General features: G+C 37.6%; 1 protein-coding gene across 1 annotated transcript; it reads left to right on the top strand.

Moving 5' to 3' along the window:
- Positions 1 to 24: 24 nt before the first annotated feature.
- On the top strand, positions 25 to 27,682 carry NUFIP2 (nuclear FMR1 interacting protein 2). Its single transcript, XM_020911776.2, has 4 exons — positions 25 to 403; positions 5,050 to 6,774; positions 17,315 to 17,347; positions 19,210 to 27,682. Exons 1-4 carry the CDS (start codon positions 121 to 123, stop codon positions 19,260 to 19,262), a joined length of 2,094 nt encoding a protein of 697 aa, XP_020767435.1. The 5' UTR covers positions 25 to 120; the 3' UTR covers positions 19,263 to 27,682.
- The last annotated feature ends 96 nt before the right edge of the window (positions 27,683 to 27,778 follow it).

Below are 27,778 nucleotides of genomic sequence, written 5' to 3'. Positions count from 1 at the left end.
CTGTTAACCAGTGTGCTGGCGAGACGCGCTCAGATATACTGAGTGAGCCCTGAGAAGCAGTCTCAGATCCTGACGGTGCAGCAGCCCGCAGCCTCAGCCAGAGAGTCCCAGCCGCTTTCAATGGAGGAGAAGCCCGGCCAGCCACAGTCTCAGCACCATCACAGCCACCACCATCCGCACCATCACCCCCAGCAGCAGCAGCAGCAGCAGCCGCCGCACCACCATCACCATTATTATTTCTACAACCACAGCCACAACCACCATCACCACCACCATCACCAGCAGCCTCACCAATACCTGCAGCATGGAGCCGAGGGCAGCCCCAAGGCCCAGCCAAAGCCGCTGAAACATGAGCAGAAACACGCCCTCCAGCAGCACCAGGAAACGCCGAAGAAGAAAACAGGTCCGGGAGGGAGGACGAGTGGGGGAAGGGGGATGGGGTGGGGGGGTGCGGGAGATGGGGGTGGGGCTGGATCGAAAAAGCGCGGAAGGGGTCGGGGTGTGTGTGCTTTCGTGCCGGTGTCCTGCGGGTGTGGGGAAGCCCGCTTTCATTCTCCGAAAGCTCGGGCTGGGCCTCACGGTTTGCAGCGCCCTCTTCTCCTCAGCATGGGAGAGGCCCAACCAGGCCAGTGTGACCTTCCCGGCCCCCGCCCGGGCTGGAGGGAAACCCGGAGGGTCGGCCTTGGAAGTCTAGCCTTTATCTTCCTCTCTCGTTTACCTTCCTGCGGCCCAGGAGGGACCCTAATTTGGGGGCCCTGAGTTGGGGGTGAACCCAGCCCCCCAAAATGCTTCGGGGTGTAACTCAGGAAGGCCTAGCGAATTCCGACTCGGGTGGCGTCGCGAGACCCTTTTGCAGAAGGCGAGGAGAGGGTAGTGGGGCAGAGTTGAGGAAGTGTCCTCCCTCACCCGCCACCCCAAGCCCACCTGTGGCCTTGGGGTTCCCCGTCTGGGGGGGCGGTTGGGACCCCTCGTCTCTCTGGTCATTTCCACCCCTAGACGCTCCTTTCGGGCACCGGACCTCTCAGTTTGTCCCTGCGGCTCATTCCGAGGCCGGCGCCCCGGGCCCGCTCCCCCCAGAGCCGGCGCGGCTGGAATGTTCTCTCCTCCTCGCGGGGCCGCTTCCTGTCCGCCATGTTGGAAGCCGATTCCTGTCACCGACTCTGGCCCACTGAAGAGCGGAGGGGGAAGGGTTTCGAGGGGCGCCCGGCGCGGCTGAGCCGGGTGCCTCGGGATCCCCCCCGCGTCACCTCGCCCCCAGCACTGTGGGGGCGCCGGCGCCCCGGGCCCTCGGCCGCCCCTCCCCCCCCCGTCGCCGGCAGGGTTGTGTAACCCGGTGGCGGCCGCGCGGCCCCGGGCGGGTCCCTGGGGTGAGGGGCGGGGGCGGTTGGGGTGGGGGAGGGAAGCGGCCACGAGGGGAGCGGCCTGCGCCGGGCCCCGCGCGCCGGCGGCCGCGTTTCCCGCTCCCGGGTGCGGCGGGAGGCGCGGGCGGTCGGGGCGGGGAGCCGGCCTCAAAGCTGACGCGAAGGAGAAGGAGGCCGCGGGCGGCGGCCGCGGGCGCTCCTCCGGGCAGGAGGGCTGGGGGGGGGGGCGGGGGGGGGGATACATTTTGGGTAGAGGCGGTGCCTGAAGGCCGGGTGGGGTACCCAGCGGGAACCAGGCTCCCCGGTCACGAGTTTCTCTGCCACAGGAACCTCGTCTCCTGCCAGGTTCGCTCACGACTCCGCCTCTCAGGCTTTCACTTGGGTCGTTTTCTTCTAGCAGCTCATTTTTACAAAAAAAGCTTGTTTTATCTTCCTCCAACACCCCCCCCCCCCCCCAACATTTACCTTCTGGGCTTGGGCAGTGGTTTTGAGGAATGAGATTAGAAGAGTGTTTGAATGGAAGAGAGGACGAGGTTTTTTTGACCCCTTTTTCTTGCCCTTAGGGGTGAACCGAGGTGCCTCATCCACGAGGTTTGTGCACTACCATCTTGCCTGGGATGAGACTTATTTCATGTTAATAAGGAAAGATGTTTTCCCATTTTAAAACCGATATGAATCCCCAAACTCTTCTCTTTAACACATGTTAAATTGAGGGCAAAAGTCATTTTAGAAAACATTTGAGAAGAAATGAACTTAAAAGTTTATAACCATACAGATTTTAGTTGTTCTCTTTATAAGTTGAAATTGTAAGAAAATATTAAACCCAGGGTGTCAGATTTTATATAAGCTCTTACTGAGAGCTGGAGAAAAACTATTTCTATTACAGAGTTAATAGTACTTGAAGACTGAAATCAAGGTATCAGATTTTCCATTTTGGAGGGTGATAAGGACTGATGATGTGCAGTAGAAAAGAACATTAAATTTGTTGAGTGCTTAATCCTAAGGGTTTGGAACAGTTTAAAAGCTGTTAGAAACTGTACATCCTATATTTTTTTAAAACGTTAAATCTTTTTCAGCTTCAGGTGGAAAAAAACATCTTAACTATGCTTACTTGGACTCTAAGGCAGTATTACAGTTCAGATTGGAAAATTCAGTTTTGTCTGTCAGGTATTAGTGTACTCCCCGCAGGACTTCTCTCTACTTACGGAAGTATCCCCTGAGCTTTATCCTGAAAGGGGATATATAGTGGAAACTGGGTTTAACAGTTCTGAGAGAATGTAAACTGGGGGGAGCAACTTTTCTTGTGTGTCCTGGCCATATTACTGTTGCTTCAACATGCATAGGTCTAATTTATTAAGAAAACTTGTGAGGATTTTTGAAATGTGTCTGTAGCTTGTTGAGGGGGGCTTTTATGACCCATTACCCACAAACCTATAAAGAGGAACAGTTTTTCTTTATCCAGAAGAGGGCGCTAGAGAGGGAGAAATGCAAATATATTGGGTAATTTCAGATACTAATCTAGATTTTTTCAGGACTCGAGTTTTGCTGAGTCCTTTTGAAGTAGGGTTAGATGCTTTAGCATGGCAACCCTAAATAATAAAAGCACTAGGAGGCCTTTGATTTTTCTCAGTAATTCTATAATGTTTACATTTTTTAATACCTAAATTTTAAAAAGTCAGACATTTTGCATACCAACAAGGTTACCATGGGAATTTTTTTTGTTTTGGTGGAAAATTTTTAATACAGTTAAATGAGAAATACTTTTTGTTATTAAAACTTGGAGGTAAACGTATAGTGGCTTCTGGGTGGTTTTTAAATCGGTGATTTCTGATATCAGCAACTAAATAGTAAAAATTATTCCATTTAATTTTAAAGTTTTGGCTTTGGTCCAACTTGATTTGCACTTTGGATTATTTATTTATTTACTTTTGTGTTTAAGACTGCTTATCTTAGAGATGTGAAAAGCTATGACTAATTGGCCCAAGAGTACAAGCCTTTGTTTTAGCCTGTTAGTACATTAATGGTGTGTGTAGTTCTGGTTAGTCTAGAGTGGTACACCAGTAAACTTATATCTGTTAAAAATGTTGAGAGTTTGTTGAAATTTCTGATTCTGGGGAAAAACAAACCTTTTAGAAAACATCCTAAGCAGCTATCTCTCCTGTTTCATAGTTAGAATTTTTTCACCAGAAGTTTGATTTGATTGGTTATCATGTATTTTTCCGCCAGACGAAAAGTAAAATATAACTCTAGTGGAAGTTAAGAACTTTTTACAAATATATTCTCTCACGGAACAGGTTCTCTGCCACTCTTGCTCAACAACGGTTATGCCTTAAGTATGTTTTCCTGAGTTATTTTCTGAAAGTTAATATAATTTGCTCATTTCACTGATGTAGAGTAAGTGACTTAAAATTATAGTAAACCCTGTTGTGAATCTTTTCAGTGTGTTCTGTTTCACATCAATTTTTTTTAAACAATGGTTCTCAAACTTAAAAAAAAATCTTACTGTTCTTTATCCTCTGAAAATATATGAAGAGCTAGTCATATGGGTTATGTTTATTGCTGTTTACCATATTGGATATTAAAACAAAATTTGAAAACAAAAATATACAAGCTCATGTGCCTTTTAGCATTTACGGGCTACAGGCCCAAGAGGATGAATGAAAATGACAAATTATTTAGTATTTTTATTGGAATACTAATACCAAATACTATTGGATTCCCCCCATCCCCCTGAAAAGCTGCTTTAAATGTATGAGTGTGTGTGTGTGTGTGTGTGTGTGTCTGTCTGTCTGTCTGTGAGTCTTATCCTTAACTTTATCTTGTATCTCTTTCTAATGACTTGACCTCACGATGCTGTAGGGAATGTTTCATAGTAAGGTACTTTACTAGTGTCACTATTTTACTAGTAAGGAAATGAGAAAAGTTGTTGACCCAATTGAATTAGGTGTAATAATAAAATGATTATGGTGATTGAAGTTCTTAAATTAAACTTGAATACCTTAACACTTTTTAAAATTAGATACCTTTCATTTGTTAGTATTTTCTTACTGAATCACTTGGTTAGGCAGTATAGTACAATGAAATGAGGAAAAATGTAGTAAGAGTCGGCACATAGGTGTTCTGGTTTCATACAATAACAGTATGATAGAATGTATGGGATGTGTCAAGTTTAACATCATTTTCAAAAAAGTTCACAGCTGTTAGATTTTTTGTTTGACAGAGTGCAGTTAGGAACTTCTTATGGTGACCACCAGACATTTATGGTTTCATAGACGTGCAGTCTTTATTTTTCCTGTAATACTTAGATTTACTGTATCCATTTAATTTGATTTTGCCCAAAGGGTAGCTCTGTTCTTAATGGTAAAGGAAATTTTATAACAGCCTTGTGAGAATGACGAGAAGGTTGATGCTGTTAGAGAAAAGATATTATGCTTAAGAAGTTACGTTATTTCTGACCTTGAACTCTGGTTTGATCCTAGGTCAGTTCTGTCTCTTACTTAGTAAACTTCCTAATCTGTAAATGGGGCTAACAAGTGTTTTCTCATAGAGTTATTAAATAGTAAGATAAAGCTGAAGCTCATAGCGTAGAGTCTAGCACATTGTAAATATTAAATAGTCCTTAAGTGTTAGGTACTACTGTAATTTACGTATTCTAATTTTTTTTTTTTTTTAACTTTTTTCCCCCTAGGCTACGGTGAACTAAATGGTAATGCTGGAGAAAGAGAAATATCTTTAAAGAACCTGGGTTCTGAGGAAGCTGCCAACCCTATTTCCAGGGTCCTCAATGGCAACCAACAAGTTGTAGACACTAATCTGAAGCAGACTGTAAAGTCCAGCACCTTTGGGAAAGCAGGAATTAAAACCAGGAATTTTATTCAGAAAAACAGTATGGACAAAAAGAATGGGAAGTCTTACGAAAATAAATCTGGAGAGAACCAATCTATAGACAAGACTGATACTGTAGCAATTCCAAATGGTGTTGTAACAAATAATTCTGGCTATATTACTAATGGTTATATGGGCAAAGGAGCAGATAATGATGGTAGTGGATCTGAGAGCGGATATACCACTCCTAAAAAAAGGAAAGCTAGGCGCAATAGTGCCAAGGGTTGTGAAAACCTTAATTTAGTGCAGGACAAAATAATGCAACAAGAGACCAATGTCCCAACCTTAAAACAGGGACTTGAAACTTTCAAGCCTGACTACAGTGAACAAAAGGGAAATCGAGTAGATGGTTCAAAGCCTATTTGGAAGTATGAAACTGGGCCTGGAGGAACAAGTCGAGGAAAACCTGCTGTGGGTGATATGCTACGGAAAAGCTCTGATATTAAGCCTGGTGTGAGCAGCAAAAAGTTTGATGATCGGCCCAAAGGAAAGCATACTTCTGCTGTTGCCTCCAAAGAGGACTCGTGGACCCTGTTTAAACCACCCCCAGTTTTTCCAGTGGACAATAGCAGTGCTAAAATCGTTCCTAAAATAAGTTATGCAAGCAAAGTTAAGGAAAACCTCAACAAAACTGTACAGAACTCTTCTGTGTCACCATCTTCATCTTCATCCTCCTCATCATCTACTGGGGAAACTCAGACCCAGTCTTCAAGTCGATCGTCCCAGGTCCCTATGTCAGCGCTGAAATCTGTTACTTCGGCCAGCTTTTCTAATGGGCCAGTTTTAGCAGGGACTGATGCAAGTGTGTATTCTCCAGGGGGTCAGCCACTGCTAACTACTGCTGCTAATACTCTAACACCCATCTCTTCTGGGACTGATTCAGTTCTCCAAGACATGAGTCTGACTTCAGCAGCTGTTGAACAAATTAAGTCCAGCCTTTTTATCTACCCTTCAAATATGCAAACTGTGCTGTTGAGCACAGCACAAGTGGATCTGCCCTCTCAGACAGATCAGCAAAACCTGGGGGATATCTTCCAAAATCAGTGGGGTTTATCATTTATCAATGAACCCAGTGCTGGCCCTGAAACTGTTACTGGGAAGTCATCAGATCATAAAGTGATGGAGGTGACATTTCAAGGGGAATATCCTGCCACTTTGGTTTCACAGGGTGCTGAAATAATCCCCTCAGGAACTGAGCATCCTGTGTTTCCCAAGGCATATGAGCTGGAAAAACGGACTAGTCCTCAAGTTCTGGGTAGCATTCTAAAATCTGGGACTACTAGTGAGAGTGGAGCCTTATCCTTGGAACCCAGTCATATAGGTGACCTGCAAAAAGCAGACACCAGTAGTCAAGGTGCTTTAGTGTTTCTCTCAAAGGACTATGAGATAGAAAATCAAAATCCTCTGGCGTCTCCTACGAACACTTTGTTAGGCTCCGCCAAAGAACAGAGATACCAGAGAGGCCTAGAAAGGAATGATAGCTGGGGTTCTTTTGACCTGAGGGCTGCTATTGTATATCACACTAAAGGTAACTTGTTTGTTTCCTATATGAAATTTCTTACTGGTTGTTTATTAATACATTTATTGGCTTTTATATTAAGGGTGAATTTTAGAAGCTGCTGTGAGATTCTTTAGGGATTGCAGAGCTTAGTTGAGAATAACATTATGGATAAGCAGCTGGTATCAAACAATTCAGGGTCTTTGGAAATAGTATGGCTGAAGTTTAGAAGGAATATTCACTTCTGCAACTTAACATTTCTTTTTATATAAACAAGTTATAATCGAGCTCTTGCCTTTTGTTCAGGGAATAAAGAAGGGTGGGGGTGCTAAAGGGATGATGTTTTATTTTCTCTTAAACACTCACAAGAATTCTTTTAATGTTTTTCTTTGAATAGATGTCTCTCCTTTGCTTTTTATATCATATGCTTATTAGCTCAATTAATAGTTCTCATTTGCCTAAAATGAATAGGAACAGTGTTTTGGAGAAGTCCAAAAATTAAGAGTGTCAGCTAATTTCTGTTCTTATAAGAAGGAGTAATGGGTGCTAAAGGTAACTAGAAAATAAACTACACTTACAGGTACAGTTAGCATTATAGGGACCAGGTTTTTGGAAGTCTCTGTTTCTCATAGCCCCAAAGCCCATGTTAAAAAGGAACCAGATAGCTTTCAAGCTCCATGTTAATAACTTTTTAAGGATATGGTTTATTTGTGCCTTAAAGGAAAATTTGTTTTACGGTATAAGTAATTTAAATCCTTAGAACAATGTTTTCTTGTTTGTTTTTGCAGTGTTCATATAGCAGTTTTTTGAAAATTTATTTTTGAATTGAAGTGTAGTTGAATTAGTGTATTACTGCTCTGCAGCAAAATATCTTTTTTATATTTTCTTTTATGGTATATCACAGGATATTGAGTGTAGTTCCCTGTGCTATACAGTAGGACCTTGTTTATTAGTCCATATATATGCCATATCCCAAACTCCAAACAGTGTTTTTGTTCTGTGAGTGATGTTTACAAATGATATTACAAGCACCTCTTTGCTTTGGAGAACAGTGGTTTTCAGTTTTCCTTCTGTCTCCCGCACCTCCCCTGAAAGAAATCCTTACCCCCTGCATGCATGTGCACACCTAATATATACTGCACAGCCCCATTTTGAACAGCAACTCATTTAGGCAATGATTTGCAACTGTAAGGAAGTGGTAGCACATCTGATGGTGGTGATGAAGCAATTCATATTTTCCTTAGAAGAATCACTGCCTTATAGATGAATAACAAAGCTATTTATGTGACTTCTAAGCAAATTATCTAGTCTCCATACCTCTCTATCTGCAGATTGTAAAACATTTAGTAAACAGATATCCATTTAAATTTTTCTTCCTTTAAAAAATGGGAATAAATAGAATTGCCTATGGGACTTTAGGAGAGGAAATCCTGGCAGATAAAATTATCTGTCTTCATTTTTCTCTAGCACTGCTCTTTGGAAGTAAATATATGTTAACTAAGCTGGATATTTTTAGGAAAGTTTAGGGGGGAAAAATAGTTTTTTAAGACATTGGTTAATTATAAGTTAAATTCTGCCAGGGTGTTTGTAATATTTTCTGTGCCATCTGGCCTCCAGAGACCACTATACTTGGAAAGTCTTTGCCAAAGTATTTTACAGCCATGGTGGTTTTGTGAACCTGAGAGGATGTATGGTTATGTTCTCCCACAACCTGGAAGAATCCTGGGGCAGGTTGTTCCATTAGGAACTTGGTTGGTGATATATATGTCTGATTTTTATTATGGAAAAAAGGCAGACCTTTTTAAATGAGAGTATTAATTCTTGTTTATTCTTAGGTATTACGTGTATGTATTTGTCCTCCAGATGGGCTCAACAGATATGAAATCAGTGATACTTAGAGAAACTAAATACCTCTACATGGATGCAGTTATATTTAGTTTTGGTGATGTTACTGAAAGATTTGCTTTAGTAAAGCGCATCAGTTTGAGTTTTATAGTTGGACATTATTGAGAAGAAATTGGTATTGTTTTTTTCCTACCTAGAACAAACAATGTTCAGTTCAGTGAGGTCACAAAGTGGCAGATTCTTTGAATTTCTGCCAAATGTAGATTGATCCATCAGGTCACTAATTTTCTTTTATTTGAATTTTGTTTTGTGTCACAACCTTTGAAAGATAGGAAGATCTTTTTAAATTAAGGCAAGTTTTCTAAAACTCTAAAAGAGGTAATTGGTGGGGCTTATTGGAATATCCTTTGAAAGATCCTTTGTCCTTTAAAAAAGAATCCTTTAGTATGGTCTTTTCAAGTGTTCAAAAGTAATCTGTTAAGTGAAGTTGACTGAAGTTCATCTTTGTTTAGTCGCTAAGTGGTGTCTGACTCTTTTGTAACCCCATGAGCTATAGCCCAACAGGTTCCTGTGCATGGAATTTCCTAGAGATGAATACTGGAGTCGGTTGCCATTTCCTACTCCAGGGGATCTTCCTGACCCAAGGATCAAACCTGTGTCTCCTGCATTGGCAGGCGGATTCTTTACCATTGTGTGTCCTCATTCACTTTAATCATGGCTGACTCTTTGTGATCCCATGGACTGTAGCCCACCAGGCTCCTCTGTCCATGGTATTCTCTAGGCAAGAACACTGGGGTGGGTTGCCATTCTCTTCTCCAGGGAATCTTGCTGACCCAGGGATCGAACCCATGTCTCTTAACATGTCCTGCATTGGCAGGCAGTTTCTTTACCACTGCTGCCAACTGGGAAGCCTCTTGATGATTGAGCCACCAGGGAAGTGCTGGGTGAAGTCAGGAGTCAGCATTTTATTCATTGATACTTTTGAGTATGTTATAGAGAGATGGCTTTTAATGACCATACCCGAGACATATAACCATTGCCACCTTCAAAGGAGTTACTCAGAAATGTTGATTTGTTGTCAGAGGCTTAAAATTTTAGATTTCTAACTTTCTGAGGTGATGTCATTGATTTTGAAATGGTCTAAACTTATTTGAAGCCAAGTCTTCAGAAGTAACATTGATTTGTGTTTGGTTATAGTGTTAAACTGGTTAATTTACCTTGCCTGGCTAATATTGCACTAAATGATATCAGGCATTCAAAATGCTGACATTTTGGAGTATTCATTAAATACTTTGATATGGTAAGTTTTATCCAGCACATAAAACTGTAGGGGGGATAATTTTTAATTTTTGATGGTCGGGGTAAGTCAAAGTGAAAGTTATCTAGTATAAAATATCCCTGAGGCAATTCTAGGCTATTGCATGAAAATAGCTATTGCTATTTTTCTGGTGACTGAAAAAATTTCTCTATTACCTCCACAGGTGGCAGGTTATTGGCATAAGTGGTTTGATCCAGATCTGAGTTGAACCCTGAATTTTAAAAAAAGGTTTTAACTCACTGAGTGACGCTAATTGCAGACTAGGATTGGAACTCTAGGTCTGTAGGGAAGTTTCCTCAGCTTAATTTTTTTTTTTCTGTCACAGTTTTCCATACTACTGAAGAGTTGTACAATAAATTGTTTTCCTTTCCCTTGTATTGTACCTTCATAGGCAGAGTACTTTGCTTAGTTATGAAAGACTTGCTTTTTCAGGGTGAGTCTTTTCCTTTAAAGAACTTCAGTACAGGAGAAAATAATACACAGGTTTTAAGGCACGGATTTTAAATGTTTTAAGAAGGGTACAAATAAGAGATTTTATTGGGGGGAGAGAGAATTTCTTTTTGGGGGGGCGGGGAGAGAGAATTTCTAATGGAGTAAAGGTAGGAAGAGTAAGTGCAGGGTATGTTCTCCTGGAGACAGTGGCATTTAAGCTGGATTTTGATGGATGAGGGAAGACTTTTTACTTAATGAAAATGCAGAGAACGAAACATAAAGAACAGAAAAGTTGGAAAATAAGAGTGATGTGAATCTTGAAAGGTATCCACTTTGGATGTGGTGAGAGGATACACACACACACGCATGCGCGCGCGCACACACACGTAAATTACTGTCAAATCATGGAGGCCTTTAATTCCCATCGGAGGGCAGGGGGAGCCTCTGAGTATTGGAGATAGATTGGTAGTATGTAACTTAAACTGACGAAAGACAGGGGTATTAATGCTGCTATTCCTGACTCCTATGTGCTTGGGCAAATCATTTATCATTTTTAAGCCTGGGTTTCATAATATTATAAAATACCAGCCTTTGTTTTGTCTTACCAGATTGGACTCAACTGCAGTGAAAACTGAGTTGCTCTTAAACAGTTGACTTGTAGGTCTGTATTCAGGTAGATTAATGTGGCACCAATTTGTAGGGTAGATTAGAAGGCATTTTTCTGGTGACTAGAAGTAAAAGATCAGTCAGATTATTGGGACAGTCCAGGCAGAGAAATAACAAAGATTTTCCTCTTGTATTTTCAGTCTTCTGACTGTATTGCTTATCCAGAAATAAAACAGACATTTCAAAAAGTTTTTAGATTGGGTAAGGGCAAGAGAGAACTGATAAATAATTTCTACATCTACAGGATATGGGAAATAGGATATTGAGGAGACAAGTTATGGTTAATTAAACTGATGGAAACTATTCATACAGTTTAGACATTTGTTCATGAAAAGATCCGAATATTAAATTTTCTCTTGTTAACGCCATGCTTGATAAGCATTTTCAGTGTTTTTTATTGCATTTGCCCATAATTGTGTCATCAAAGCTATCTTCCTAACAATCTTATAAACAAGTACCTGCAGATTTGACTTGGGTTTCAAATTGAACATCCTAGATTTGGTAAGAGTCCTTTTTTTCTCTCTGTAATATGAGACATATAGGAATATATATGACAAATAATTCTTAACATTGTGTAAGATCCTTTTTACCAGTGACTTTCCATTTTAACAGCCATACTGGGTACTTGATTTCTCATTAATTCTGCTTTATGAGTACACTAGTTACTTTGCTGCTAATCTGGAAGGTAACTTTGAAGGAATTTAATAGAAGCTAAAATTTAACTCCTAGGTTTTGTTAGCCTAAATCCTGAGGGAAAGGGAAGTAATTACCCATGCTAGAGTAGCAGAAATTGTCTGTTACTGTCATAGCAGCAGTTTCATTCTTTTTTTTTTTTTTAGCAGTTTCATTCTAAGCAACTTAAATTTTGTATTTTACCATTAAAAGTAATAGAATTAAGTGCTCCAGGTTTCTATTGTGTATATTTAGAGGTGGTCCTGACAACTGCGCTGTCTGTTGGTGTAGCTCCAAGTTGGGAATATAGGATTGAAATTGATCTACTGAAGAGTTAATTTACCATTTACTGAAAAGGTGGTGATTTACAAATACCTTAATCAGCTTACTTGAAAATGTACTGTATTTCTTTATGGGTAGTCTAAATGAAAAAAGGATAGGGAGAAATTTCTGACAACCAAAAGAATAGGCAGGTAGGTACAATGAGTGGTTGAGAAGGTACAATAACAAAACACAGTGTTGGGATAGCCAGAAATCATCAAAAGGATGAGTAAATCTGAACTAGGAAGAGAAGCAGAATTTAAATTTATGTCACCACCCCTGCAGGATTTTATAGAATTTGATCTAAAATATCTTGATAAGGGGTTGGAAGGCATGATTACTGATAAATTGATCTAGGGGTTCACAGTTGTGGGAGTCAGCTTGTTTTGCCTTATGTGTAATTTGATTCTTTTTGGAGGGTGCCATTATGTACTTAAAATGTTAAGTGTATTTAAATATGTTCTGTTAACTGGGGCAGTAGTATCTTTCAATTTTAAAGAGAAAAAGTTAAGCTTCTATTTAGTTTTAACCCTCTTAGATTCGGTCTTTGAAGAATTTTAGAATTAAAATATGAATCTATATGAAATTGCTTTTTGTAGGTCAAAAGAGATTGAATAATAGTTTCAAGTGGGTCTACCTGAAACATTTTCTATATTATTACTTCCTTGACTGATTTATGAGTATTGTGCCAAGTACTGTGTGAAGCATTGGTGATAAGTAGATGAAAGCAGTGTTCATGTTATTAAGAAACTCAGTGTAATGGGAAAGATATATATCACTAATGTGACTGCTCTGTAGAAAAATGCATTTGAAATACAGAGAAAACACTAAGGTTGAGTGGGTGGGGTCAGGGGACAAAGGTAGTTAGAATTCAAAGAAGAAGTGAATGTTGGCTTATTGTAGTAGAGTCAGAATATTTTAGGTGAAAACGGCTTATGTTTGAATTTTGCCAGTCACTCAGTTTCAGGAAAGGTGAATGGTGTGTGGTAAAAACCTTTAATTTATCGAGTTGTTAATGTACCTATTCTAGAAATAAATTTTATATCAGACACACAGAACTCATCTCCATGTTGGCAAATGGGAATCCATTGAAATGTTTTGAGCAATGTGATCAATTTCAGATTTATATTTTTAAAGAAAGAGAATTATAACCATGGTGGAGAAGATAGAAACTGAGACTCAATTAATGGTCTCTAGCTAAAAGACAACTTCAGAAATCTGCATAAGACACCACTGCTTGAACCAGGGCAGTGGCACTGTCCAAGAGAAGGGTGAATGGGTAACTGCTGCCTGCAGCGCAGGAGGCATGGGTTGGATCCCTGGGTGGGAAGATCCCCTGGAGAAGGAAATGGCAACCCACTCCAGTGTTCTTGCCTGGGAAGACCCTGGTGGGCTGCAGTCCTTGGGGTTGCAGAGTCAACACGACTTAGTGACCAAGCACGCACGCGTGTGCGTGTGTCGTGGGATGTGGCGTTTGACAGCTTCAGGTGAGAGCTGCAGTTGTGAATGCTCCCTCCTTACATTCTCTAACTCTGTCTGCTTTTCTTTTGTATGTTCGATGCGACATTCCTGGTCTTCTTGGTATTATCATTCTCTTTTTCTCAAATAATGTTGTTCCTTCAGTCCCCTTTTACAGGCTTTGAGACTCCTCTGGGTAATCTAATCCTGTTTCTGTGAATTAGTTTAGACTTCAGCTGCTTTTATGCTGAGTTCAGACCACATGTATTCAATTCAGTGTCACTCCAGTGCTGTGTGTATAAAACTAAATTCATTTTTTCCCCCAAAACTGCCCTTTCTTGGCTTCCCCTTTAGTGAATTAACATACAACCCTTGTCATTAGGTTTATATGGATCTTCTCTAACATCTTCATTCTTTTCCATCTCTAATACAACTGCCCTAATTTCTTCACTTTTGCAGTAACATTTTTTTGGGCTTTTTCTATTTTCATTTCATCCATTCCTAGCATGTACTATAATAACTTCATTTCTTCAGTGACTTCCCTTCACCTATGTGATTAAATAATAATCTTTCTTTCATGAATGCTTTGTGCTCTTTCCCACAAATACCAAAATGGCATTTTTGTCTGAATCTTTCCTTCGTGGCAACTTTTAGCTCTGTTCCCTGAATGGTGGTGGTCTTTGTCTGAATCTTTTCATCTTACTGACTTACTAAATTACTTGTGACTGCTGAAGCCTGAGTCAGTGAACTTGTTTTATAAAAGATCAGATAGTAAATATCTTAGTCTGTGCGAGCCAGAGTTTCTGTTGTCATTTAGTTCTGCTTTGTACAAAAGAGTACTGGGTGAGGCTCTATTCCAGTAAGGTTTTATTTGCAAAAACAGGTGGTATGTAGAACCCAGTTGGCTGACTGCTATAAGTTAGCACACATTTAATGCCATCAAGCTTTGTTTCTGTTGATGCTTCTACCTACTGAGCTCACAGAGAGAGTATTTCTTTCTGTTTTTGCATCTGTATCCCTATCCACTAAGTAATGGTTTTTAATCAACTTGGAGTTAAGAACTTGTATTTAATTGGATGTTTACTCCAGGAAGCCTTCTGATAAGGACTATGTCGAAGTTGTCTGCTTTAGGAAATTGAGTGTTAAATTTTCTTCATTTGAGCGGCATTACTTGAGGAAATTTAATTTGATGTAAATATTCAGTTGTATTTGAATTTTTAAAATTTTGATTCAGTAAAATCTCAAATTTGTATGGTAATGGTCTAAATGACAGGATTTTGGCAAAATTGACTACTAAGTTTGGCCCTGTGGCCATTTCTCAATAACTGTTTGCATAATTGGATGCTGTGATGCCTGTTTTATTTATTTATTTATTTATTTATTTGTGATGCCTGTTTTAAAACAACTGGGATGTTAAAGACTTGGGTGTTTGTGTGTGTGTGTTTGTAGAAGAGGGCAGTATTAAAAGTAAAAAGATTAATTACTATGTTGTAATTCTGTATAGTTCTGTAGCCTTCTTTATACTGTTCAGCTTCTCTTGTGATAGTTAAAATAAGGTTATACAGAGAAACTAATTTTATATTTAACATCTGAATCCTAACTTGTAACCTGAAAAGGGCAAAATGTCATTCACTTCTTTCCCATGTGCTCTGTATCACTAGCTTCCAGTTAGTCTTTTTAGAGTGGTTTAAACATGGCATATAATCATACAAACAGTATTTGATTTATTTCCTCTTTTACATCTTAACTTGGAGTTTCATAGAAACATTAAAATTCTAATCAAGGAAATCAAGTTGCTACCAGTTACAGAAGGTAATATTAAATAGCAGGAAGGGGAATTGCATTCATTTCTTAGTACAACACTTCAGATAATGCTGATTTCCTGACTGGAAGCTAGGCTGGCCCATGACTAATTTTTTAGCTAGGTCAGACCATCCCTTTTCCCTCCTCATGATGAGAATCACTACTTCAGAGCCCATATTTGAGGGCAATAAGATTTTCTTGCAAGAAATAATTTAAAATGTACAGTATTAGAGTAAAATGTAAAGCTGAATGTCCTAGTTGAAGTTAAGGAAATGTCTTCAGTCCATTAAAGAAATGAAATGTTTGCAAATAGCTATTGTTGTTTTTATTCAAAACATGTATATTTACTCTGCTTTTAAAGTAGTGTGGCTGCTGCTGTGACTCTTGAATGTAGTACCCTCCCCATCCCCTCAAAAAAGAGTAGGGCAGGGGTAGGTTGAAGATTTCTTTGGTGGAGAAGAGAAAGGAAAATGTTATAGCTAGGTGGGCTATATGACACTGAAAAGTTTTATTGTTCCTTTCTTCTCTCAACATACAACTAAATATAGATTTCTTTGCATTAAGCAAACTTTGAATAATGAGCATCAAGGAACCTGTAAATACAGAATACCTCAAGAATTTTTGTTGCAAATGTGGTATTGTACTTTAGAAGGGAAAATGTGGTTGGGTTGATGTTCTTGTAGTGATGTTAACCAGGAAAAGGCTTATCTTTGGACTTGTTAAAATAAGCTCTTCTGAGATCTAGAAATTTGTAGATAACAGCTTTAATGACTCTTGCAGCTCCTCCTAATTATTTGAAACTAATAGGGTTAGAAATTGTATTGATGTGATAGTTGAGTGCCATGACTAGAAATGCTTTCCTGATATATCTTCGCCGCCACCCCCCCCCCATTAATTGGTCGCAGTTCTCTTTCCTTAAACCTCCTAGGAGATGGGAATTTTCCTGCCAATCTTTTTCCCTGCACCCATCCGTACACATCAAACACAAAAAGTAGTAATTTTAGATCTGTACACATTGTTTTAGCCCCAGGGAGCCATTATGTTGTACATTAACTATAATTCATGTTTAAAAAGTCCATGTTCAGCTATATCTGATCTTAACGAGCTCCAATTTCATTTTTCTTTAACTATGGTTGATTGCTGATAAGTTATAGAATACAAAAAAATTATAGAATACGGAACATCCAGTTATACAGAATAAAAATCACTTTTTTGTCTTTTCAGAATGGTAGTTATCTGGCCGTGGAAGAGCATTTATTCTCAGTGTTAGTTCTAGGTCATTCCTATTACTCAGTACAGTCCTTTGGTTCTTATGCTGTAATAGTCATCTACTGTCTTACTCCTCAAGACTTAAATATCCCTTCTGTGAAGCTTTCTCTATGCTTTCAGGTACTTTTCCTTGTCCTCTCTATAATGTCACTATAGTTTCTTCATGTGCATACTTATTCTAAGATACTAAAGTAGGCATGTTATATATAAATAATCACATTTGAGTTGAGCAGATAAAGGTCGAATGCTATTAATAAATAGGCATGCATTGGCATTTTGACCTTTGGGCTTAAATATGAGTAGGTTGGGTTCAGAGGAGAGAACTACTTACCTATAGCAAAGAGTTAAGTAAAATTTTAATAAGGCATTTTAAGGTCTAGTTTGATTAAATTTGTTGATGCTTCCTTCAAAAGAGCTAGGCACTTTGTTGAAAGATGTTGGGTTGTTTTTAATAACAGTTTTTTTTTTTTAATCATTTACCTATAGCATGCATCTGCAAATCTTTGCTGTTTGTGCATATACAATTGTTCTCTTGGTGGTTTGATTTCAGGTAATAATTGACTTTCTGTAATCAACATCTCAGAGCATCTTAGTGACACTCTCAACAATTAAAGGAAAATATGAGTGTTTTGTCTGGGTTTCCTAGAACTGTGTTATTTCAACCCTTCCTCCAGCCCAGCAATAGTCAGTCTATATTTCTTAGGTTTAAAGTGAAAAGCGCAGCTTTAAACTTTGCTCTGTGAAATTTAGTATTTAAAAATAATTCTTTTTTTTCCTTCTTTGCAGAAATGGAATCTGTTTGGAATTTGCAGAAGCAAGGTAAGACTGGTTAGGTTACCTGAAATGTTAGTACTAATCACTACTTACAGTACATTATTTTTGGGTGGGAATAAAATGAATAGTGGCCCACCAAATAAGTAGATTTTGTATTTTAAAGTTATTTAATAATAACTACAATCAAAGGACAGTAGCTGCCATACCGGGACTGCTAAAGACAAGGTAATACTGTAAGTGAAAAGAATGTATGTGAGTGTAGTGTTTACCTGCTGTGTAAAGAATGTGAATATTTTTCCTCCCTGAATATGAAGGTAAGACAGACCAAAAATATTTTTTAATATAGAAAACCAACATAAATAAGTGTTTCCACTTATGGCCAATCTTTATCTGTGTTGGAGTTCTCAAAAAACTGAAATTGGTTGTCCTAATTACGGAGTACCTTCTGAAATATAATAAAATATATTTGTTGTGGGATACCTGAAATAGAAGTGAGTTTTAGTTTAGAGAGTTGGTCGCTAACACTGATAGGTTAATATTGATAGGTTTTGGCTTTCAGAGCTCTGTAACTGAATTGGATCCCACTTCCCATCTACTTTGCTGGTTAAAATTAGTGAATTTCGGACGAATGTGAAAGTCCTCGATTTTCAGAACTTGAGAGACATTAGAAATTCTGTTTTCTTATTACAAATTAGGAAACAGGCACAGAGAGGTTATTATGTAAGCTATGTAAACTAGAGTGTAAAGTGTCCAGACTAAAAAGTAAGTTTCCCTGATTTTCCAACATTGCTCGCTCTTATACTAGTCCAGATATTTTTTGTCTAACACAGCTGTGGCCTGAAAATAACTAACAATCTCTTAAATTATTTTGTGTTGCTCTCTGTGTACCTTTTTATTCAAACACAAATTTAAACACGTCTATAAAATGTACTCTGCAAAAGTAAACCTACCTGTTTTTCACTTTAAAATGGTTATTAACTATTAAGAATGAACATTATCTTCACAGCAAGTTGCTAGTGGATGTCCCTTGGAGTTCTAGAAAGGATATTGTTTCTGGACAAAATTGATTCTTGGCCTGAGATGAGCTTGAGTTTTTTGATATTATTTTCAGGCCTTCATACTTTTTTGTTAGATAGCAAGTTTTATTGGTTTCCTATTTTTTTACTAAAGCATGTGTATGATTAAAAGTTCTGAGGATAGATAGATGTAGTATGTAATGCAATCTTTGCTCTCCAGAAGAGGGGGGCATACAGATAAATGACGGGAATTTAAAATGACGCTGGAATGTTTGGCCAAACACATTCTGACTGTTTTATAGTCGAGCCCAGGATATCCAGAGGTTTTTGCTGTTGTTGAGAATAAAGTCTGGAGGTACTGTGGGAAATTAAAAGGAAGAAATAAGTTATAATTAAAACTGAAATGATAGTTCTGCCAGACTTAAGTTAACCTAAAGTTTTTGGTGTTAGGTGTTAACTTGAACATTTCTTTACTAGACAATCCACACTGCTTAAAATAAATTTTTACTTCATTTTGCCAGGAACAAAAGAAAATAAATCTGAGTTTTAAAGTATTGGATTATTGACAACTTAAATTTTGTCTCCTTTTTTCAAATGTGCTGCTTTTATAGTCAGTAGAAGCACATTGTCCTGGTTAACTGAACTCAACCCTCTAGTATGAGGTCTCCCTCACTGGCAGGAGGACCTTTTGCCTGGGAATCCATTGAAATGGGTTGAGGAAAAGTGGGTCACACGTGTGTTAATACAAAGAGGAAATGGTCTTTAAATTGTGTTTTCATAAAAGAGGGCAGTGTACATGATGGTTATTGGGATTTATTTTTTTAACATGGGCATCTGGGAATTTCAGACTTTGTTTTTATTTATATGTTTATGTTTTAACCTTCCCTCCAGATCCCAAAAGGATAATCACTTACAATGAAGCCATGGATAGTCCAGATCAATGAAGGACCAGACTGCCTATTTGTAACCTTTCTGCAGCATTAGAGCCACCGTTCATGGGGGACACAAGGCTTTTATGCTCCTAGATCTTCAACGCAGCAGAGGAACCATAAGTAGAATCACAGGATAATATATACAAATATATATATATATATACATTATATATATATAGTTATTTAAAAAAGGCAACTGAAAGTAATTAGACTTCTTAAGGAAACAAATTTATTTCAAGAGACTACACATGGTTATTTAATCTCCGGTACTGAATAGTTTTGTTTTGTTTTGTTTTTAGTTTTTGTTTTTAAGTGTGAATGCAAGTGATTAATGAATATGGACTTATTAACAAGCGTGGTTCTAAAGTTCCTGCTGTCATCACCTTGGGCAACAAATGACCCACTGGAAAGGCAAATCCACTTTTAAAGATCCCTGTATCTTGTTCTGTGACTAAAGTGATACACTAATCACGGGGAATCAAGAATGATTCAGCATTTTCCCCCACTCCTCCCTTGATCTTTTGGTTTTACTTTGAGCCCTGCGAGAATGCTGGATAAAATGCCTTGAAGTTTGCAGGGGTCTTTTTTTTTTTTTTTTTTTTAAGCGAATATGATTTGCATGTCTTGCCAGGAGTAAGCAGCCTCTGTGGTGTGTTGGGAAATATTTTCTTTGTTTCCTTTTTTTTTTTTGTGGGGTGGGGGGATAGGGGAGGGCATTGAAGTTCTACAGTTCTGAAATAGTGGTGGTACATAGTTCACTTGGCTTTGGTTACCTATTGGACTTTAACAAGTAAAAACTTCATGAGTGTCATTTAAACAAAAGTTACAGAACAAACAATTGGCTTTAGGTATTTAATCTGGAAAAATACTCCTGTGCCCATGTTTTAATGTAATTGTGTAAGTGGGAGCAAAAATATATTCTGCTTTTCAACCGTAGGTGCTCCAGACTTGCTCTCTGTCACTAACACTAAATGTGCTATTTTTCTTGTTTTTCATCAAACATCTGAAGAGAAACTTCTGTACCTTTCTGTAAATTCTCTTTAATTTCTCAGAAATCTAAAAGGGGAAGAAGAAAGTCCATGAAAACTAAAACTTCATGTTTTTAGCCAGTGAGGAGGTAATAAACCCTGCCTGTAGAAGGTGTGTTTTCATGCAAACTATACTTCTGAGCTTATTAGCTTCTAATTATATCTTAATAAATATATTTTATTACTAGAGCAAATGGGTTTTTTTAAGGAAAATAATGTGAAATTCTGGAAATTTTCTTTCGGGCAGAGAAGAGCATCAGCCCTGTCTTACCACATTACCATCCTGTTGCACTGCAGCTTGTATATAGCATGCTGAAATAAATTTTTTTGTGTGTGCAGAAACTAAGGGTCCAATTTAAGGTTGGGTGATGTTAGTGGCATAAAAACAAGTTCTCTGGCCTGACATAGCATTGCGTCTCACATACACACACACACACACACAAACACAGAAATTAGTATATCCATGTATGTCAAATACAGGTTAAAATAGCAGGGTATTTATACAGAGAGATGTAGTCTTCTAATAAAAGTAGACTGGATCCCCAGGGTTATTTGGGGAGGAAGTAGCTACTTTTGCTCAGCCCTTTTGTTTAAGAAATGTCCAGTTTTGAGCGTCTGTAGTATGGATGAGTTTTCTTGTTTTGTTTGATTATTTGAGGCTTTTAACAAGTAGTTTGTGAAAGAAGCTGTTGGACTCAGCATAGAGTAGAGAAAATACCTTTATAGTCTGGATTTCTGCCCTGCTTAGATTTTAAAAGTATAAGCATGGATTGCCAATTCCACTTGATGTAAACAAAACTTTTATACATAATATATATATATATATAAGATAACTTATTGTATCAGTCCAGGTTCAGAAACTTGTGGTAGGCCAGTTCCAGATAGTTTCATTTCACCTGTAAACTGTATCACTTTTACGGATATTGTAATTTTCAAATGTATAATATGTTTACAGATGTGCCCTGCATTTAGTCTGCCTTGTTCTATTTTGATTTTTGTTGAGTCTCCTGCCTGCTTGCCAAAAGCTAGGATGCTTCAGGCCCATGTACAATTGAAAGCAGAGGCATCCTTGAGCTTTAAAGCATTGAACAAACTGGAAAATGCATCATACCACATACTGAAGTGAAAGAAGTCTGTGTTTTGTGTTTTTTTTTTTTTTTTTAAATAAAAATTTTCAAAAGGTTAAAAAAAAAAAGATAACAAGGTTTGATTAAAGGAAAAAAAAAAAGGCTCCAGTTTGTTTTATAGGTTTTAAAGTTCTGCTGTGTGTTCAATTGCCTTGTGTAACCACTTGTCGCCTTAGGGCCAGATTCTCTCCCTCTCTTCTCGTCCTCATCCCCACCCCCACCCCCACCTTATTTTAAGCATCCATTTTGCTTGCCTGGTATTTGAAAGCTCTTCTGTCTCACAACTCACAAGAAACTTTCTGGGTTTGTGATATACAGAGGTTGAATGAATATATATTTTAAAAGGAATTAGAAAAACAGCCCCCATCTGAATTTTTAATTTGGAAGCAATGCTTAACTTTAAAATATCTGTTGTTGCTTTTCTATTTCCCTTCCCTATCCCTCAGGCCTCCCTGTTTAGAGAAGCCAAAAAGAGAATGTATCCCTTCTCTGTTTGTCCAAAGGTTTTTGAGTCTCACTTCTAAATGAAACAATGCAACATTTCACTTTGATTTCCCCCACTGAAATTTCCTTGATTATATGGTTAGAGGTATAGAGTTAGGGATGTCTCTTTACCTTCTGGAACCCTAGTGCCCATTATATTAACTGTCAGTATTTTGGGGGCATTGGGTTAATGGACTTACTTGCCTAGGTACAAGCAGGACTTTGGGACATATCTCCTTTGTGCTGTTTGGTAACACTTAACTCTACTTGTCGCAATCTTTCTTCTTAGGTCCTCACACAATTCCTTACAGAGCACTTATTAAAAAAAAAAAATCTTAAAGAGTTGATCTGTTTCCTGATTATTTTGTGTAAGCTTCTAAACTTCAGCTGTGATTAATTTAGCACATTTAAATAATGTTGATGTGTTTGGTATAAAGAATTTTTCTTCAACTCAGAGTATTAGTACTGTAGCATAAACCAAATACAGTCTAGAGGGGATTTTTAACATCCCTCCATTATAAAGACTGAAAAGGTGTGTGTCTGTGTGTGTGTTGAGTGCTTGTGTGTGTATGAGAGAAGGAAATATTAAAAATTAGTAAGTGAATGTGTGTAAGACATGTTAGTATTCAGAGAATGAACTTGTATTTATTTTGTGCCATTTGTTTTCATTACACAGAATAAAGTCAGGTGGTTTTAATCCTTAAAAGGGTAGTATTTGAAAAATGGCACTAAGAATGAAATCATGACCTATTTTTTTAATAGCTATGAAGATACTAATTATGGGTGAAGATTTCTTTTTTAAATCTGTCTTGATTGTAGGTGTCTGCGTCACATACCACTCTCGTAGATGTCTTGAATAATTCCCCTTCCCCTCAAAAGACAGGGTGTATTTATCTTTCTCTTCATTCACCCCGCTTTAATGAACTAAAGTTAATTCCATAGCCTTTCCTCTGACTTTAGTAATGAGCTTTCACATACAGTGTATTTACAGCATCTATAGTTAGCACTTCCTCTACTTTCTAGGAGAGGGGATAGACAATAACTAGAAATTTGTTAATGCCAGTTTGTTTTTTCTTGAAATAAATGGCTGGAGAGGTTTAGAATTTTGCTGTTTTCCTTAATTTGCTTTCCTAATCACAGAATCTTGCAAAAACTTTATAAAGGAAAAAAAAAGTGCTGCATTGTTTTTTCAAATAACAGTTTCTAGGGGAAATAATGGCAAACCTCAATTATGAGTGTTGTCCACAATACAAAATGTGTTTCTTCACAAAACATTACATAGCAGCAGTAGTTTTGTGCTTGGTGGTTAGGCTTGTTGCTAACCCAACTGGAGGCATCTAATGGTTTATTTTTTGCTGTAACCTTTTTTAAATACAAAAAAGCCATTTAGTGTGAAATTTGTCATGTACCAAATGGCCACAGTCAAGGAAATTTGGAAGAGAACGTTGTTTGATTTTAAACTCCTCTAAGGAGGAAGTCATCGTTTCAAGACTTTGTTCCTCAAGTTCTAGAAATAGATTAAAAATCCACAGTTTCCAAGGATTATGAGTATAGTTATATTACTGGGCCATATCCTCAAATAACACATGATCCCTCTTGTATACCTATGCTAACTGTATACAACAGACCTATAGTGGGACAAATACATATGATCAGGTTCATTAATGCTGCACCAGTTGTAAATACTGATCAGGCAGTGTCTTTCAGTGGTCCTACCCATAATTTTACTGTTGAATTTTTAAAAGAAATTAGAATTTGCTCATCTTCCCCCCCACCCAAAGTGTTACTTGTTTAAGGGGAGGGGCCAGAGGATAAGACTAGGAGAAAAGCTGCTTTATGTTTGCCGAGACGCATTAGGTTATTAGCTCTTAATAAGGATGTTATTTTCATTAACTGACAGAGCACCAGGATTCTTTTATAGTGAGAAAGTTGGGCTTCTGCTTTTAATTATCTTAAAGTGTTTTTTAAAAATACGTCAATCTGTTCAGATGTGTGAGAACAAGGACCACCACCGGTTGGTTTAAAGAAGGATGAGTCAGTCATTGGCTTCATTCAAAAGCGAAGTTTCACATCAAAGTTTACTGGGTTTTAATAAATTTCACATCATTCTGCTACTCAAGAAGGAGCTTACAAATAGAAGTTTTAAATTGCACAACAAAAACACCCAGTGAAGTATAAATGGTATGTTGCTTTTGCATTACTGGGAGAGTCAAATAGCAATTCCGGGCTAGAAATGTTATGAAACAGCCATCCTCACAAATGGGATTGCTGATTCGTACTTCCCTATGAAGTTTTATGTCCAGAGTTCTAAAGCCATTTTATAGTACTGCAGTATCCCTTTTCAACAGCCTTATTAAAATAGCTGCAAACATTTATTTTCCAGTCCAGTTTCACTTTGATTGCATATTGAAATTTTATTCTAAAGACCAACAAGCCAACTTGAGGTAAATTATAGCTTTCCATATATCCTCTCCTCAGGTGCTAAACTAGGCTCCAAAAATGGATACTGCTTTAGTAATGTCTGCTTTATCCTTAAATATTACTTCTGCTAGGTGTAAAGATTTGGTGTTAACAAAAGTGGTTTTAATATGTAAATATGAATGAATGCCTTTAGTTTGCCCCTGTTTATTAATCTGTTTCATTTATCCTCCATGGACGAGGATCCTTTCATGATATTGAATACATTTCATTAGGTATTGTTGCATTTTAGGATGAAAATACAACTATTTTCTGTCTTGGAATAATCCTGCTGCTGCTATGAGAAACTGAAAAATCAAGAATGTGATGCACTTTTTACGTGACTATATACCATACCTTTATAGGTTGCTTTGATACCTTTCCTGTAGCACAGCCACTAGCAAAAGTGATTGGATTTAAAAATTCCCTTTGGGAGGAGATCAGTACAAAAAGTTTTTCATGGTATTGGCCTGTGAAGGATATTAACTTAGGAAAATACAAATTCTGTTAATATTACACATTTTGGCCTTAAAATGTCTTCTACTACTGAAAATCTTTTAATTTTGCTTCTGTTATTCCCTCTGCCTCAAAAAGAGAAGTTGGGAAGAATGGCTTAAAGGAAATAGTAGTATTGGTTTGTTGCTGATCTTTTAGAAGGAAAGCAATTTGTCTACTATGTATACTGGGGAGTTAGTTTTGTTTGTATACAAAGGAGAAGTAATATTACCCCAAGCCAATCCGATTTAGTTTAATCAAATCAATCAAAACCAACTATTCTGCTTCTCTAGTGTATTTTTACTTAGCAAAGATAAATTTATGCTACTTGACATGAGGAAAAGTCATTTCTCAAGCACATACTTGAAGGAGATTGAACCCAATTATGATGGAGGAAAATCACCAAATGGGGTGGAGGAATATGAGAAAGATATGTGGTCCAAAGCTATCTGATTATATTTTGATGTTGCCAATATTGCAAAGCCAAAATTTTAATTTGCTTATTTAATATATTTGTTGGCCAGAGATCTATTTTTATATTAATGTGCCTTGCATGTATATTTAAAAATAAAATAAAATTGGAAAGGCCATGTTACAATGCCTGAGAGAGTTGATGGTTCTTAACCACCTCACTAATTTTTATGCAGTATGAGATGTTCATTCTATTGCCCAACTGGTGCTCTCTGTTTGAAGTTATAGATCTTGTCACAAACTGGAACTGTTTTATAAACTGGGAAGTGATTTAAGTTACTTTTTCAGTTGTTTCTTTTTCTTTTTTTGTTTTGTTTTTAGTCCGTTAGTGGCTGTTCTGTAGTGGGAAATAGTAAAAAGATCGTTCCCTTCCCTCCCCGCTCAGCACCTTCAAGTAATGTAATGACACCACTTCTTGTGTGCTTTGAAAAAGTTTCAGCTTGCTGTTTCCTTTAGTGTTATAAAGTGTTATAAAAAGCATTGTTTGCAAAATCTAGGGAGATAAGAGCCCACTTTAATTTGGAATTCTGTGTGAGCTATGATCCAAGTTATTGGCTCTTTCCAACTTCAAAATTTTTTATTGTTAAAGCACCTTGCTTAGAAATTTTTAAATATTTATGTCTGCAACAATTGTCTCAAAATAATGAACTGTGCAATTGTCATTAAAAAAAGAAAAGATCTGAACTCTCCCTACTGTGGCTTGTTAGTTTCTCTGTATTTTCTGCCAGTGTAAATGTGAAAAGCTTTGCTTGCATTACGTTTTAGAAATGCATTTTGCACACTCGAATTTTGCCGAAGCTCCATGAAAAGGTTAGATCTAAGTAGATGAATAAAGCTATGCACATGTTTTGAAAATTTAATTTGTGTGTCATTACCAAAAGTGACCTATCCTTATTACTTTGCTGCTCTTAGCTTTACCATCTGTAGAAACATGGCTCAAAGTTAGAGTTCTGGACTAGTTCATCATTGGAACTAGAAGAGAAAAATTGGCACCTATTTTAATAACATAGTTTTAAAATGAGAGCTTGACTCGTGTCTGCTAAAGGGCTTTTTTTTTTTTTTTTTTTTTTGAAACAGGGCAGTTTTATCAGCTTTACAAACTGTTAAATACTCCAATGAAATTTTGGTTTATTTAATCAAATAGAAATGAAAAGTGGTTGAAACTGAAATGAAGGAAAGACCTTTGCCACATGGAGTTTTGTGACAATTTTATGTTTTAAACCTGGTTTAAAGGTAGGATGAGCTTTTTACCTTAGCTTTAGCATAAATTTGGTTTACTGAATGATTGACTTGAGATTTAGAATCATTCAGTTGTTTAAAGATCAAAGCACAAGTTAAAGATAATGTGTATCTCTTTAAAACTGCCCTAGCTGATTAGAACAAGTTTAGAAATTGAACTGATTTGATTTCATTGCTGCAGTCTGCATGTACTAAATAGCTTTACTTCACATGTTTGTGTACTTAAAGGATTGTGTAGATGTACTGGCCAGGTTTTGTCAAATCATCTTTTAAAAGATTGTTTTGTATTTTCTTCGGACCTTTGTAGAAGAGGCTAATATGTTTAAGTAGAGATAATACTAATGGTATTTTTCCCCTTGCTCCTAGATATAAAAGAAATATTTCTGTTTTATGTTTTTCCTATGTATGAAAGAGGATTACCTTCTCTGTCATCAAAGTGTGCTCTTAATGTATGTTGTTGACTGAAAACAGCAAACCCGCCCTTCTGTGTCTTCCCTGGAAGTGACAGTTAAAAATGAAGTCTACTAGTCAGAATGCAAAAGGTGGCCCATAATGCATGGCCTTAAAAGGCATGAATGCAGGAGTATACCATCATCTTTGATGGTTATGGCTACTCCTCAGCATCTGTCAGTAGTTCATATGTTCAGTCTTAGAATGTATTGGAGGAGCGAAGTAATTTCTGTGGCTTGCGTGCATTAGCACTTAGGAGCTGTTACCTCTTAATCTGGAAGAAAGGACAATTAGTGGGCTACGATTATGTGGGAGGATTTTTTTCCTTCTGTCTCCCAATTTAAAAAATGTTCTTTCAGTGTTTGTTTTGCCCAGTCAAAAAGATAGACCTTTTCTAGATATAAGAACAGTGGCCAGAGATTTCCTCTTTTGCTAAATGCTTAGGTATTTGCCATAGCTGTTTTTGATGTCATGGATTCTGAGGAAGTGTCAGTTACATGATCTTCCTTTATTGATGTCTTACTTCATGTTCAGTGTTTTAAAAATATAAATTACAAGCACTCTACATCCATACCCAGATTGACTTATTTTATCAGAAAAAAAAAAAAACTTGAGAAATTTGTAGATCAAATTAAGAGACAATAAGTGTACATTGTTGAATAAAAAATTTTAAAGTTTCCAAGGTGTTTGTGTTATCATCTTTTGTGTGCTTTGATTAAAAAAAAATCTACTGAGCACTAGGGTAAGATTGTGACATTGGTAATATTTTTCAGATGGG

This window comes from Odocoileus virginianus, chromosome 17, assembly GCF_023699985.2.
Source record: "Odocoileus virginianus isolate 20LAN1187 ecotype Illinois chromosome 17, Ovbor_1.2, whole genome shotgun sequence".
In the NCBI taxonomy this organism is placed as follows: Eukaryota; Metazoa; Chordata; class Mammalia; order Artiodactyla; family Cervidae; genus Odocoileus; species Odocoileus virginianus.
This window is presented reverse-complemented; position numbering and strand designations above follow the sequence as displayed.

Bases quoted from the DNA above. Each gene is read 5' to 3' on its own strand.
- NUFIP2 (XM_020911776.2), top strand. From the start codon at position 121: ATGGAGGAGAAGCCCGGCCAGCCACAGTCTCAGCACCATCACAGCCAC. The intron at 404-5,049 runs GTCCGGGAGGGA...TTTTCCCCCTAG, and splicing joins AACGCCGAAGAAGAAAACAG to GCTACGGTGAACTAAATGGT. The intron at 6,775-17,314 runs GTAACTTGTTTG...CCTTCTTTGCAG, and splicing joins TATTGTATATCACACTAAAG to AAATGGAATCTGTTTGGAAT.